The sequence below is a fragment of the Apostichopus japonicus genome, chromosome 1, assembly GCF_037975245.1.
Source record: "Apostichopus japonicus isolate 1M-3 chromosome 1, ASM3797524v1, whole genome shotgun sequence".
NCBI lineage: Eukaryota > Metazoa > Echinodermata > Holothuroidea > Aspidochirotida > Stichopodidae > Apostichopus > Apostichopus japonicus.
In genome coordinates, this window is record NC_092561.1 from 3,093,524 (window position 1) to 3,108,969 (window position 15,446).

Sequence of the window (15,446 nt, forward strand, 5' to 3'; positions counted from 1 at the left end):
CACGAACCACCAACTTTTCGAGATACGATCTGAGTCATTATTATACTGTAACACGCATAACAGTGCTTCGTAAAAGATCAAGTACATAGTGTAATATTGTAATGAAAAAACAATAAAAGATGAACAAATATTTATTTGGAACACCTAAAAAACATAATATTGTTTTCCCGGGTTATTTCGTTGTCTATATGCTAAAGAGTGGTTCATGCAGTCCCCTGATGGTAACACAGGTTGTTACGTAATTCACTCTTCCAAGAAATAGCTAATTATAAATTTCAATGCCTCTCTTCTGGTTTTGTGACAATCCTATACAACACCCATTTTATAACCACAAGAGCTTTTCACTTATCCCTTTTCCATTGGACCACCCCCCCCCTACCCCAACTGGCTTTTTTCCCTTTCAGCCAGAGGGTTCAGGAATTCACCCTATATTAGGACGCCCCCATCTATCATTATTGAAGAATTGACAGATTTTCAGGGGCTGAGATGGATGGATCGGTAAGGCTGATTTGAATAGTGCATGGACATGAGCACAGGTTTGGGAACATGGGAGCACCACATTGTTGTTATAACATGTCCAGCAGCAAGATGAACATTTTTTTAAATATCTTCTACCATATATCATAGGTACTATGATATTGTCGGCCTCGGTCTCCTTTGCTTTACACAATGAAACGGGTACACAGAAAAATAAACACAAGATAACTCAAGTTTTTGCGATTCACTCTCTAATTACCGTTTAACTTCAGAATTATGAATGAAATATCATAAACAGTAGTGATGCACAGTTTAACCGAAAATTATATCTGAAGTCGAACGAAACTTAAAGTTATTTGTTTTAAAAGGTGCACTTTAACTATATATCCTTACTACATGAATATCAAAGGAACACATACATAAGAAAAACTTCTCTAAATATATTTTTCTAATAGACAATGTAATGCTTTGCTGAGGATTATATAGTTAAATTCTACACGAAAAAGCCAACACGAGGGCTATCAAGTCTACTGCTCAAACACAGTCGACTTTCTCTGACATTCAATAGCGGCGAAAGAAGATTTTCTGGAGGGCAACCAAATTTGAAGAATTGTAAATTTGATTTGCGAAATCCCCAAACCCCATCTGAAAATTTCAAAAAACGGCCCTCTCTGCATAACACGTATTCATTTGCGATATAAAAACTGGCACATGTAATTTACCAAAAGGTTAAAATATGACTTTTCAGTTTGTCACAAGAGTGAAGGGAATGGTGAACACACATCCCCCTGTAACCCCGGTACAATCCCTGCCCCTTTGTGACCAAATGTCAAACAGTTTGGGTTTGTGATCAATCGCAAATGACATTTCTTCGATCTCAAAATCATTAGATAAAGAGCATTAAAACAAGTCAATTTACCTTATCTCAATTCAAGGTAATGAAAGCGTAGTAAGTAATACATGGAAAAGATTGTAGGCCTTCATTATATTTCTCCTAATATTAGCTTTCTACAAAGCAACATATGTACAACACGTACCAAGTATCGTGGCGGTTGTGGTCGTTCTGTTACGTGCACGAAAAAATGTCACGTATTACACACAACGTACTTCTTAACATAATTATCATTATACGAAAATTAAAAAAATGGATAACCACTTAGCTGTTTTGAACGTTATGTTAAAAGTTTTGGAACTTGTAACGTTTAATATAAATTGAATTAAGAAATGTACATTTGTTTGTTGTTTCATTTGATGAAAATATGATTACATCATCCCAATACAATACATAACATAATAATTAATTATCGATAGTAAATATATATAGAAAATGAAAGTTATTGCCGTTTAGTCAAATGCAATATTTGAGAAAAAAATGACGGAAAAGCTTAAAACTCAGTAGCATAAGAGAGCTGTCGGACAATCGAGAATCCAAACAGCTAACATCACAACAGAACAACAGACCGACAGATATATATATATATATATATATATATATATATATATATATATATATATATATATATATATATATATATATAATGGATAGTTTGTTAAGGATGCTTTAACATCATCCGCCGATTTAAACTTTCTTTGTCTTCTTGTACATAAAATGAAAATAGAAAAGGGGGTTTAGGCCGTGGTTAATAAGGAGGCCAGGAAAGTTTTGGGGTTAAGAATAATGTTTTGCGTTACATAATATACATGAGGAAATCTTCAAAAAGAGGACTTACGGGTTACGTTCTCGGGCTCTCCCGCGCCCTGGAAGCACGTGATCTATACATGAATATTCTTTATGATTACGACATAATATGTCGGGTATTTTACATGATCCCAGTACAGTCTATTAGCATAATAATCAATTGATCGGTAGTAAATATATACAGAAAATGAACTATTTTCCGTTTATTTAAACGCAATATTTGAGAAAAATCTACAACAAACCTTAAAACTGTTTTGAACAATATGCTATTGGTTTTGGAACGTGTAACTTTTAATATAAACTAAAAAGGGAAAATTGAAAGAAATATGTTAATTTGTTAGTTGTTTCATGAGTTAAAATTTGGTTATTTACATGATCCCAGTACAGTGCATAAGCATAATAATGAATTTATCCGTAATTAGTATATACAGAAAATGAAACTAAATTTACGTTGATTCAAATTGAGGAACATTTACGGAAGACCTTAAAACTCATTAGCATAAGAGAACTGTGACGGACAATCGACAGAACAACCGACGGATAGATAGATATAGTTCATATTTTTTCAAGAATGCTTTAATAGTCATCAGCCGATTGACATTTTCTTGGATTTGTGCATAAAATGACAGCAATGGTCTCGGTTCGTGGTCAATAAGGGGGCCAGGAAAATATGGGATAAAGAATAACGATTTGCGTTACAGAATATAGATGTGGAAATATGAAGACTTCATAAAAAAAGGCCGGCAGGTCAAGTTCCCGAGCCCGTCCGCGCTCTAGAAGCCCGTAAACGTGATCTACACATGAACATTTTCTATGATTATGACTTATAAATGAAAATTTGAAATTAACTCTGAACATTGAATGAAATGAAGTTTTGTAGCGATAGATTCATAATTTTAGCTATAAACTTACTTCATCCCCTCCCTGTATGTTTCACTCCCAAACCAGATAAATTATTGTTTGAGTATATTGTATGAATTAATTATCGTTTTACTTGAAGCAGTGTATTTGTGATTCGTCTCACTGTTGACATCGGGTAACTATTTATAATGTAGTTAACAAAGTTTTGAAATACCTTTTGTCATTCAGTGATTTTTCTTGTCGTGATAAATGTATCGAAATCGAAATGTATCGTAAAAAAATTGTTGTGCTGGAAGTTAACGGAATTCATGATGATGTTTGCTTCATATATCATAAACCTCAACAAGTTTATCAAAGCTGAAATTGTGTGAGCCGTACAATATGTAATTTCCAGCTGTGATTTCATTTATAATATGTACACTTTATGGCTGAAGTAAATTAATCGCGTTCCCAGCTTTTGATATTATATTTTACAGCTATGTCTTCGTTTCTACTATGTGTAATTTATGACTGAACTACTTCGGATTCATCATCTGACAAACTTTCAGGTTCATCATCCGAGGGACTATTAGAACTCGCAGAATCTGCTTCTGTGCTCTCCTCAGAATCTGAATCATCCTCTTCATCTGCAACAAGCTTCTGTTCGTCATTATCGTCCTTACTGTGTTGGTTTTGATTCGTTCTCATCTCCGTCTTTAATATTTTATCATCGATTAAGCTTTGTACAGCTTCTTCTTCTGTAATGTTTAACCAGCTCTCAGGGAACTTTAAATCATAGTCATCATAGTATCCCTCCATATCATGTACAAATATCCATTGCCAGAATAGTTTACCAGGATCATTTGTAGAAGGAAGAATATCCCAGTCTGGGTAATAATGTTTGTAATCTTTACAATGGAATACTTTTCCACGTCTCGTACACATTGCATCAGGAAGTAGGATGGATGAAGAGCAATCCTCTAATACCAGTCTTTTAGTATCAGGGTATGTTTCACATGCCATGCCTCTGGGACGATGTAAATGAGAAGAATGTATTGTATGACTCTTCATAATATTATCACAGAACATACCACACATTGGACAGGTTTTCTTACAAACATTCGATAGTCCTGCTGCTATTTTCAAGGATGAGTGGTCTAATGCAGGACAGTCGTCTTCCTCCCGTGGATTCCATTCATTTATACGCTCTTTTAAAAGACGAGAGACTTCCAGAGGACGAGGATTATCATAGATGTCGTATGTACGTCGCACTGACGAGTCTATATCAAATGTCTCTAACAGACCACCGATCCAGTCTTGATATGAGTCATTGCGATCTAAACTATTCTCCAATTTGGTCAGATCGTAGAAGACAGTTAAACGTAATTGATCAATTTCCCTTTTTTCTGTATCTGTTGTAAGTAAGTAATCGCAGTAGTCTCGAGACCATGCCATGATGTCGCACATAGATGGATGATATAAACTACCTACCCAATCATGCTCAATCACGTCTCGACTTTCGTATTCAAAGACGTCCCAAGGTAAACTCAATCGTTTAGTAAGTTCACTGTAATCAAAATTCTTTAAAACATGTTCAAATTTGTTCCGTAACTCTCCTTCTATGTAGTAATAAAGGACCTCTGATAGGTTGTATTCCAAGTTTCTTTGCTCTATAAAACTACGAAAGGTTTTTCTCACTATACCATTTTCCTGGTGGAAATAACTACTGTAGTTATCATCACTAACCTCTGTATACTTAAAAACCTCATTAAATGCCCTACCACATAAGTGTATAAGTCCTTTTGCAATTAAACTATTTGGTAGTTTTATGGCACCTTCTGTCTTTTTCGAAAGATTTTTTAGTGTTTTTCGCACTAGCAATTGAAAAAAATTTCTATCAAAATGCTTTCTGTTTTGACCCTTGAGCTCATCTATCGATGATTCAATAGATAGTGTCATGATATTGATAGCTGTCTGTTTTTCATTTTGAATTATTTCATTTTCCGGCGTTTCGCTTTCTCTTTCCCTAGGGCCTTTCTTTTCTTTGAGAGTAGCAGCTCTATTTTTAATCCAAGCCTTAACCTGCTTATCGTTGATGTACTTTGAACAATCTAATAACTCGATGTGTTTTTCTATTCCTCCTTCCTTTGATAATAAATTATGAATGTCGCTCCCTATAGCCATATCCCGTGTCATTCTTAACAATAACTTATCACATAACGTTTTAACATCAGACGGCGATATTTTGATTTGTTTAATACCACTCTCTTGTCTGATTTCTTTCGTCCATTTTTTCCACAAATCATCCAGTTCATGTTCAAATTGGTCTTCATCGAATATATTTGCATGCGGTAATTCTTCAGTAACTGCCGTTGTACTTGCTACTTCTTTGACGTCAGTAATCATCCTCACCAACCATTTTGGTCCCAGATTTGGCAAATTATGTTCAAGTTTCTCAATCTCGTATTCTTCCGTTATCCTTTGTTGTGCCTGTTGTCTTGCATCTTTCACTGCAATATGAACATCCTCCAGGAATCCTCGTTTATGTCTAGAAATCATGCTCTTGCGAGGATGGTCTAAAACGTACTTTTCTACTACTTCTCTCAGTCGTCCGCTTTGCAATTCCACTTCGTCTTCTAAAGGTGTTATCAATGACTCAACACGGTCACCTTTTTGTACTGCAGATTTGACGCCGCCAAGGCAGCCATTAGATTTATCCATTATTGCTTGTCTCATTTGCACTATCCATTCATTATAACAGAGGCAAAACTGATTGTAATCTACAGCTCTGACACTGTCCTTAAAATTAAAGACAAAGTTTTCCTCTTTAACGGCGCTCCATACATCTCTCACGCGACCTGTGAATGTAGATAAGGTTAAATCTGGAGTTATTATTTTATTTCTGACATCTCGTAAGAGTCCTCGTTTTATTTTGACAACTTTCTCTCCATACATATGATTTGGGGGCGCCATTCCTCCGGTCCATAGGCTTGGAACGTACTGCAAATCTTCGTCAAATTTTAAATCTACAACGTCGGAAAACTCCTTATAACGACCCTCCAAGCCTTCCTCTTCTGCAGCAAACTTTGTCGCCTCATCAAGTGTTTCTTTAATCTTGTCCGTATTGGCTTTATTTCTGTCTGCTGCTGTTAGATCGGATACTCGTTGTTGAATTATTTTACATCTGCATTCTAAATCAACCTCCTTCATCCGCATCAGCGCATGCGCAGCTATTTGTAAAATACCGGCAACATCCGGACCGATATTTTCACCACTTATGTTAAAAATCGTTACGTTAGCAATACTCAGTGCGAACGTGACCAGTTCATTATCAAACCTATGGTCATCGTGGTCAATAGACTTTATTCCTTCAGTGTCAACGATAATGAAATACTTGAAACCCAACTCTTTTGCTAGGTTTTCTTCAATTTTCAGAAATCGAGCGAAGAGACCACGTGTACAACGTCCTGCGCGAACAGGAAACCGTAAACCAAACATACTGTTAAGGAGGGTAGATTTACCACTACTCTGGACACCAACGACACTGATTACAAGAACCCTTGGGTCGTGTAAATGTTCGGTCATTTTGTCAAGTACCGCGGTAATCCACGTTATTGGTACAAACCCAGTGTCACCATCCATCAATTCAAATGGATGCATCTGTAAAGCTAAACTCATAGCTATCGACGGAAACAAAGGTATATCAGCCGTTTCCTTCGATAGGGCAAGTTTGTCATAAATATCCATGTATGCCTCATACAGTTGACCCATCTCTCTTAGAAAATGTTCACTTCCTAAATTTTCACATCTGACTTTCTTCAATACAACATCGTTAGTTTTAACGTCAATATTCTGGGTTGTCGAATGAGACGCATCTATATTCTCACAACTTGTAACTGCTTCTTGTAGGTCTGACCTATTTACTTCTTCAGAGTCTTTGTTTTCTGCAGTAGAGATTAATCTCAAAGTTTTGGTTGTATCTTCACTTACTACTTCTTGTATCTTGTCATGAAGAAAACAAAATATGTATTGAGAACGAGCGAAGTTGTTATCTGTGTCCTTTATACCATTGTAAAATATTTTCATCGTCTGTGAAAAGTGATTTTGAAGTTGTGTTTCTCTTTTGTTTTTCTTTCCTATATTGGTCTTTTCTCTGTGTTTTTCAAAAGACCAATCTTCCCTAATATTATCTGAATCAAATCGAGTTCTATCTAATTGAACCCACTCCTGCCATGATTCTTGTAGCGGGAAACATTTCTTCTTGAATTCTAGACAGCTTTTGAACGGAAAACTCTGGAATATATCTTTGATGAGCTTCCTTGCATTTTGGTTCTCATTTTTCTCGTCATCAAAATCTATATCGCTGTCTGTCACATTTTCCAGTGTACCGCAAGTTTTATATCGCTGGTAGCATTGACTTACAAATTCACATAATTTTTGTTCAAGGCAGTTTATTTGAGTTTCCCCCACAAGTATCGATTGACTATTTAACAGGGGTCTCATATCCGGGATATTCGTCTCCTTTACAGTTACTTCGATGAATAGAGATTTGGTTGATGCGCTTTTAATATTTCTAACGTACTCTACATAATCTACCTTGTTTACTTCTGAAACAAATGTTATGGTCAAGTCTGCTGTTTTGCAACAAAACTCTGTTTGGATCGGGAAAGCTCTACAATCTCCTCTTAAATTAAGAAATGTTGTTACATTCTTGATTGTTTCTTTATCTGTTCCCTTCCGAGGAAGAAACCAAATGCTCTCAACAGTTCCTAGTGAATATTTTGGCTTCACTTTGTCACTTTCGCTATTTAAGAAAAAATGATGTAGATCATATCCTTGACACAAAGACAACATGCGATTAAGTATTTGTGACTTAGAGATATACACATCGCCAATTCGCAAAATGGCCACAGTAAATGTTGGGTGCGTTATAATGGATTTTTCCAGGGAGAATGGATCATCTTGTCCTTGCCATTTTTTGACGATTCTACGGCAAGCCCAACGAAGTATTTCAGGTTTCTTTTCTCTTACCCCTTGGAGGAGGAAAGGCACTGCCAACTGGCAGGCTGATAGTTTCTCTAAAATATCTTGTCTGAGAAAATCATCAGAACAATGGAGAAGACTAAATATGAAATCGCGCATACTGATATTTTCTGGAAGAAGATTCTGAGATAAAACAATCCTGTGGTCTAGTGAAGTGATTTTCTGCCAGAATGTGTGCATTAAACTGGTGTTAGTACTACAATCTCGTACAGTAAGAAACTCTTGCAGAGTAAGTTTGTTATAATGTTTACCAACTAAACCGATGCATTCTAGTAAATCTTCGAACGTTTTTGGTAGGTCGTCTTCCTCTTCATCATTCGAAGATTCTGGTTCACTTGGAAAATCATGGTCGCTGTCATCTATATAGGCAAATGAAAAGAACGAAAAGTTATTAAACAACAATTTATACAAATCATGCAAGTTTACAAAGATATTTGCTAGGCTTAAATTCAGTTCAATTTTACGGATTTAGAGTTGTTAATGTAGGAAAAGCGAAACCAGAGAGGGAACGGGGAGAGGGGGGGTGCTGCAACTTGACTGTTGCTATTAATAAATATAAAACAGTCCACAGATCTCCTTTTGGCCCACTCAGATATGAGTTAGCTGCGTACACCTATACCCACAAGTAATATTAAGTAGTTGTAATTGTTTTATATCGTTAATATGTAAAAAGACGTAGCTACTAAGAGCATTGGCACACGTGCCTACTCCCATCTCCTCAACTTCTGCCAAATTGCTTACATTTTACAACACACGCACGCAAAGTCTTATTAAGAATATTCGTTAACTTACGAAGATGATAGTACCATTTTGCATGTACGCCCTCTTAAGGACCTCTTGATGAACTCCCGTCACAAACCTCCACAGAACATACGTCAGAAAACAACCTCCACCTATCCCAACTCGTATCAGTCGTAATGTCATGACATGCCGTATTAGTACAATTTTTTCCCCTGACTTTTAAATTGAGAACAAAGTTTGGCTTTTCCCCCTTACACAACAAAGAATAGCTACGCCACTGCAGCTAAGTAACCGTAAAATTAAAATGTCTTGTAAACTGATAGTTCTCTTCAAATAATCAGTATGTGACGGCATTTACTTTAAATTCTGTTTTTAGTTTCGTGTAACGGCGGAGAGTGATATCCAATAATTGAAACGTTTGTGATTCTATGAATGTATCGAGTGACCCTACCCTCTCCCCCAGCATTACAATACCATATTGAACCATGACACGGGGTTTTATGGCCTTCGAAGCGATTGGTTAATGGTAATTGAGGCGGTTAATTTCTATGAGGAAAATTGCTTATTCTAGTCACTTTTGAAGTTAGTGATTCGAGGCAAATTGTCCGACAAAAGGATAATGTGCTGAAAATGTTTTCGTTACCTTTCTCGTATGCAAAATTGCATACAATGTTAGCTGCATCACGTTTGTGAACCTTCATCAGAGCAGCTTCCAGCCATGACAGATCATTCTCTGTAAATAACCCGTTGTTTCCAATGTTTGCCAAAACTTTTGTTTGTACACCCGTGTTTTCAAACCTGAAATTCTCATCCTCATGTTTTGCTATATCAACTAATTTCTCTAGATCTTCTGTGCCAAGTTCAGCTTCAACTTCAGTTAGCATATTCAAATATCGAGAACCTGTAAATAAGAAAAACGTTCTATCAATCGCCAAATAGCTCAAAATAGGGATCAAATATGATTTACCAACCCCGTTATATAATTTTCAATTTTCATCTGCGATAGATATTAATTTTTTATAGTATGTTGATCGAAGAGTTGATAATTACTCAATTTTGGCAAGGTCCGGCAACTAAAAGCGACTGGTTGCGTATGTGTAAAGTCTATACTATCAGGGAAATATTCGTGATCTAAAAAATTATGTTCTTAATGGTTGATAACTCGAGACTATTACTTTCAAAAGAAATATCGTCACTTTACCTGGTTGACTTAAAAAAATATTTAATGGGTAGTGGATTAAGCTATATTTATTTGTGAGCAGAAACCAATTGTAAATTACTCAACATCATATCTTCATAGAAAGAGATAATCACAGAGTTTAAGAAACATTCTAGTAGTAAAATATCCAATAACGTTAGAAAAGGCAAGATCGAATACTTTATAGTGTATTAAGTAAAGCAAACTGACGTCAACAAGCAGTGAGAGCAACAAGTGAAAGGAGATTCATGACATTTGTTTGTACGGGACCTTAATAAAGGAATAAAGAAAAGAAATATAAACACAACAGTGATTGAAACCTTAGCGGTAAACCACAATGTAATATGCACCCGATTATAAATATGTTTATATAACATACTGTTCTCTTCGTGAAACGTCTTTCGACGCTTCGCAGGTTGACTTCCACTCGGTTCTTCTGCATCCATCTTCCTTTCACGGATTGTGTAGATTACTCCAGTGTAGCGTCAACTGCAGAGGGAAGATTGTTTCATGTTAGGACGTGCTATTACAGTACCAAACCCGACTATCAAAACTACATAGTGTTTGTACCCATGAACGCATTCGGTGCCAAAATAATCATTAGCGTTTAATTTTTTTTAAACTATGCATTTATTCGTAGACATTTTGTAAAAGTCATAAACGAGTATTAAACTATACCAAACTGTCACAGATTGAACAATAAGAGTTGGAAGAGAATATGGTCACCATTTCATTAATTAGACTCTATAGCTCTGTAGTAAACCAGATTATATGTTCAATATTTATGTTAATCGAATCCGCAGTTCCTGTTAGCTTATGTATTACATGAAGACGTTATGACGAACTGGCAAATCGACGAAACAATCATTGAACAATTCTTTGTTTACAAATGTGACTCCATTAGTCCGGTGATGTACAACTAAAACAACCGAAAAATAATGAGGTCGCACTATTCAGTGGCGCTCAAATTGTCAACGAAACAAAATCCCATTACATGTTTCCCTTTTTCAAATGGACGTTACTAATACGCACTGTATAGCAGCTAAACAACATACCCCGCAAAGCAATCATCCGTGACACAGTATTACGAAAACAAAATGGCGATCTGAGGTCTCATGACGTGATACAAAAAAATCTATGTCCCGAAGTTTAACTACCATAACGTATTTTAAAGGCTTCAAAATTTCTTTTCCAAGTTGGAATATTCGCAACCTGCGTCCACGTTTATGGAAACTTCTACATATTAATGGATCGTTTCTCGGTTTGATTACAAGCCATATCTTCCTTACAGTAATATCAACGGATCACTATCATAAGATCAGAGTTATTCAAATTAAACAATCGTTGCTATGTAGGAACGCCCAGAAAAGAAAATCCAGCTAAACTCACCACGATTTTTTAGACATATTCGATGGATAGTGATATTTCTTCCGTCAGATTTGTAAGCACTACCTTATAATACCACCATTGGTTCAATAGTCATTAAGCATGCTGAGTTAAACAACACCTTATTGCAAAGTACACCGAACAGTCCACGGTGTAGCCTATATATATATGTGTGTGCAGTTATACAAGTTCAACATATTTGTTATACGTATACAACACAAGTTCAAAACGCAAGAGTAAACAATCGACACGGTTCATCAAATCTTATTTGTCACAATGTAACGAACCGGCTATTAAATAATTTAATGGATGAAAAAGTCTGTAACAATGTGTCTACTATCGTCCAAATTGTGCTCTATGCATTATTGCCATCTCCACAAAACAGTGAAAATCTTGCCTGCACAATAAAAGCTGCAGCACTGATCATTCTTGCTTGGCTGCCAATCCGAGGCAGCGAATCATTTAAAAAATGTTATGCTCTGTTTTGAAACTCTATATGGCAATGCGCCGACCCACACTTGATGAACTGTTAACTTGCCGTTAAAGTGGGCGCATTTTTCGCTCGAAAACCCCAGCACTGCACTAGCCATGTGTAAATCAGAGGTTTATCATGATGGGGCATTTCATATTTGTGCACCACGTCTGTACAATATGGAACGCCAAAACCGAAAAAAAAAATATGTAAACCTAAGTCACTATGTGAATACAAAGTTATCGCCACATAATGACCAAGAACAATTTAAGTCCTTATGTGGCACCTTAATAGCTCCTCCACATAGCGACCAGGAACATTTTATTTATCATGCGATCATTACACTGCCACATATGACCGTCAATACCGACAATATTCACAATTCCTTATGTTTATCGCCACACAAGGACTAACGAACTGTGTTATTCTTTATGTGGCGATATGCAAATCCCCATTAAGGACTAACGCAGTTCGTTAGTCCTTATGTAGCAATTTGCGAGTATCCACATAAGGACTTACGCAGTTCGTTAGTCGTTATGATAAATAAAATGTTCTTGGACAGTATGTGGAGGAGCTATTATAGTGCCACATAAGGACTTAAATTGTTCTTGGTCATTAAGTGGAAATAACTTTGTACTTATGATAATTCATAGGGCATTTGTCACGCTACTGTGATCCTCATGTCAAATTTAATGTTATTATTGTGTTGCCACTATCCATCTATACTAAATGAAACCTAAAGATATCTACCATGACAATGTTGTGTCTTAAATTTGGTTAAAATTTGGCAAAAATTATTACTTTTGAGGTAGAAATTTGTGACATTTAAATCTGTTATAATAATAATATATTCTCTTCCTTTATACATGGCTAACATGCCTATTTGTAAATTAAAATGATTCACATAATAACTTAGGTTTGCATAATGTTTCGGCATATTTGTCGGTTTTGGCGTTATATAGGAACGCCCTGCTGCCGGTACTTATTTTAATAACTTCTGATATTTTTACGTCCCAACTAAAGACTCATTTTTTATCATGACTGATCTTGTTTTTTGTCTTTAACTTGTTTATATTAGTTTAATTTATATGATTGATTGACTTATTTTTCCTGTTTTGCTTTGACTACTTTAATCTTATGCATCGTATATTTGTAGTTTTTTATTAGGAAATATCCACAGATTTAAATAAAGTGTGGCTAATTTAGATGACGACACCGGTAATTTTCACTTTGGGATTGTATTTGGATGCTACTTTGTCACTACGGGTTTGTTACTGTAAAGTTTTTTTTAACAACATGAAGAGATATTTCTGTTTACAATTTGTTATAGAGAGCTAAAACCATGTTACCATATTTGGATAGACTTAAGTATAATGGTCACAACATGAATATAACTGGTATTGGTTCATGAACAGAAGAGACAACAGTATTATGAGATTTACTGGTATAAATTTTAAGATCATATAGATCGATATTGTAACAGTAAACAGGATATTCAAATTCTGAGAACCAATCGGTCTTGAATGTCATTCATGATAACGTGTGGCGTCACAGGTCATTTGATGTTTTCGAACGTTTATCTCGGTAAAAGAGTATCATGCAAACATGATGAATGAGTCTTAAAAGGATATACTTTAATGATCAAGCATGAGTGATGCTTTATGTTGGAAATGTTAGAAAATTGTGAAATGTTTAGTTCGATGCCTCGTTTGTGAACCAACAAATGCTTGTTGATGCCGTAATTAGTTCAAAATCTTTTCTATGGCTTTATAAGATTATTTCGCAATTAGTATGGCAAAGATCGAATGTTCCAGCAACAGCTTTCCAGTAGAGAACTCAGAAGGCGTTGAAGACGGGGACAAGCAAAACTCATATTTTTCAAACTTTAACAATGATATGGAGATTTTATGAATTAGTAGCAAGTACCTGTTCATTCATCTTTATTCATAAAACTTTATTTCTGTCCCTTTTGAAATAAACAACATAAGAATGCATAGAACATAGCGATTTTAAAGAGAAAGAGACTGACATGTACCCACAAGAAGCTTGGAGAAGCTTATAAACGTGAACACCCCTTTACAAAATAAAATACGTCTCAATATGAAACAATAAAACAAGAGCGAGTGAAAAAAAAACACAAAGGAAAGGATCACAGCTATTTAAGCGGTAAAATGTTATAAAACAGAACCAAGAAATTGTTAAACACAGCTTTTTGGTACTAAGGGCACTTTTGAAAGTAATATTTGGGAGACATTTAATAACATTATCGTGGAGTGAATTCCAGATATAAGTCCTTGGACACGAACACTGTGTTGCAAGGAAGTGAGTCTAAAACGTGGAATCGATATAAAATTACATGTATACGGGTAGGATACGAATACGTGTCTGTCATTACATACATTAAAGAAACTATTAACATGGAAAAAAGAGTAGCTTGTAACAGTTTTAAATAAAAACACCAGTGTGGTAACGATTAATATCACATACTGAAAGGGTGTTCATTTAAACAAAAACAAACCATAGTTGAATGATGAACATATTTTTTACTTAAAACAGAACGAATGGCTCTTTTTGGAGGATAAAGATAGGTTGGATTTTAGAAGCATATGTACTGCCCCAAATAATATTAAAATACGATAGGCAAAGTAGAATAAAAATTTTGTAAAGGACAATAAGAATATTCCTAGGTAGCAGGTAAAAAAGGCGATTTATAATTCCAACACAATTTGAAATGTTAATGGAGATATACATATTGTGATCTTTCCAAGAGAGATATTTGTCACATCCGAGAGGACTCATCCACTTTTTTTTGATCAATTCTAGAGTTACAATCTGGAATAGTATAAGACAACACAATAAAAACATCCAATGTGTTCAATGCTTTTACTTAACGATTATTGTCATTAAGCAGTGGTGCTTTCTTGCTTTTTCTTTGATCTTTGCTCTTTGTTTTTGTTTTTGTTTTTGTTTTTGGTTCTTTTCTCTTTTCTTCTTCCTCTTACTTATCCTATTTATTCTTTCGTTTATTGTTTTCGTAAATGGGGACTGCTCGTAAAAGCTCTGCTTCTTCAGTCCTCCTCCACCACCTTTAAATTTAGGTATTCACAATTTTATTTATATTATGATGAAATAAATTAAACTCAAACTTTGTGGAAACCCCGTATAACGCCCTTTTCACAAATCGCAAGAGCCCTTTCGCACTCTTTCAATTGCCCATTTACGATCGTGCCTTTCTATCTGTTTCCAGCCCCTGGGTAAAGGAATGCGCCCTATAGTGGGAACTCATCTATTATTATTATGTTCGTGGAAAACTAGTTGATAGTTGGTGACATAAACAGTGGTAACTTTAATAAAGGGATATACCACGGCTGAAAACGATTACCACACTACATTGCTAGTAATTTCTGTATCGTGAGGTCAAACCACAATTTTGTATTTATGGCGAAGGGCAGAGAAGAGAGGGAGAGAAAAGAGCGAACAAGAAATGACATTTAAGAAATGATGTATCACCCTGATACCACCTAAAAAAACATAAGATTATTTTCCCGGGTCATGTTGCTGTCTATATGCTAATGATTAGCTAATACAGT

General features: G+C 35.5%; 1 protein-coding gene across 1 annotated transcript; it reads right to left on the reverse strand.

The window, feature by feature from the left end:
• Positions 1–3,316: 3,316 nt before the first annotated feature.
• LOC139982122 (interferon-induced very large GTPase 1-like) lies at positions 3,317–10,493 on the reverse strand. The gene is made up of 3 exons (XM_071994724.1): positions 10,378–10,493; positions 9,444–9,701; positions 3,317–8,418 (listed from the first exon to the last, which is right to left on the reverse strand). The coding sequence occupies exons 1-3, from the start codon at positions 10,442–10,444 to the stop codon at positions 3,542–3,544; spliced, it is 5,202 nt and encodes a 1,733-aa protein (XP_071850825.1). The 5' UTR covers positions 10,445–10,493; the 3' UTR covers positions 3,317–3,541.
• Positions 10,494–15,446: the final 4,953 nt, after the last annotated feature.

Coding starts and splice junctions, on each gene's coding strand:
- LOC139982122 (XM_071994724.1), bottom strand. CDS start 10,444: ATGGATGCAGAAGAACCGAGTGGAAGTCAACCTGCGAAGCGTCGAAAG. Junction 9,702..10,377: donor GACGTTTCACGAAGAGAACA/GTATGTTATATA, acceptor TCTTATTTACAG/GTTCTCGATATTTGAATATG. Junction 8,419..9,443: donor CAATTTTGCATACGAGAAAG/GTAACGAAAACA, acceptor TTGCCTATATAG/ATGACAGCGACCATGATTTT.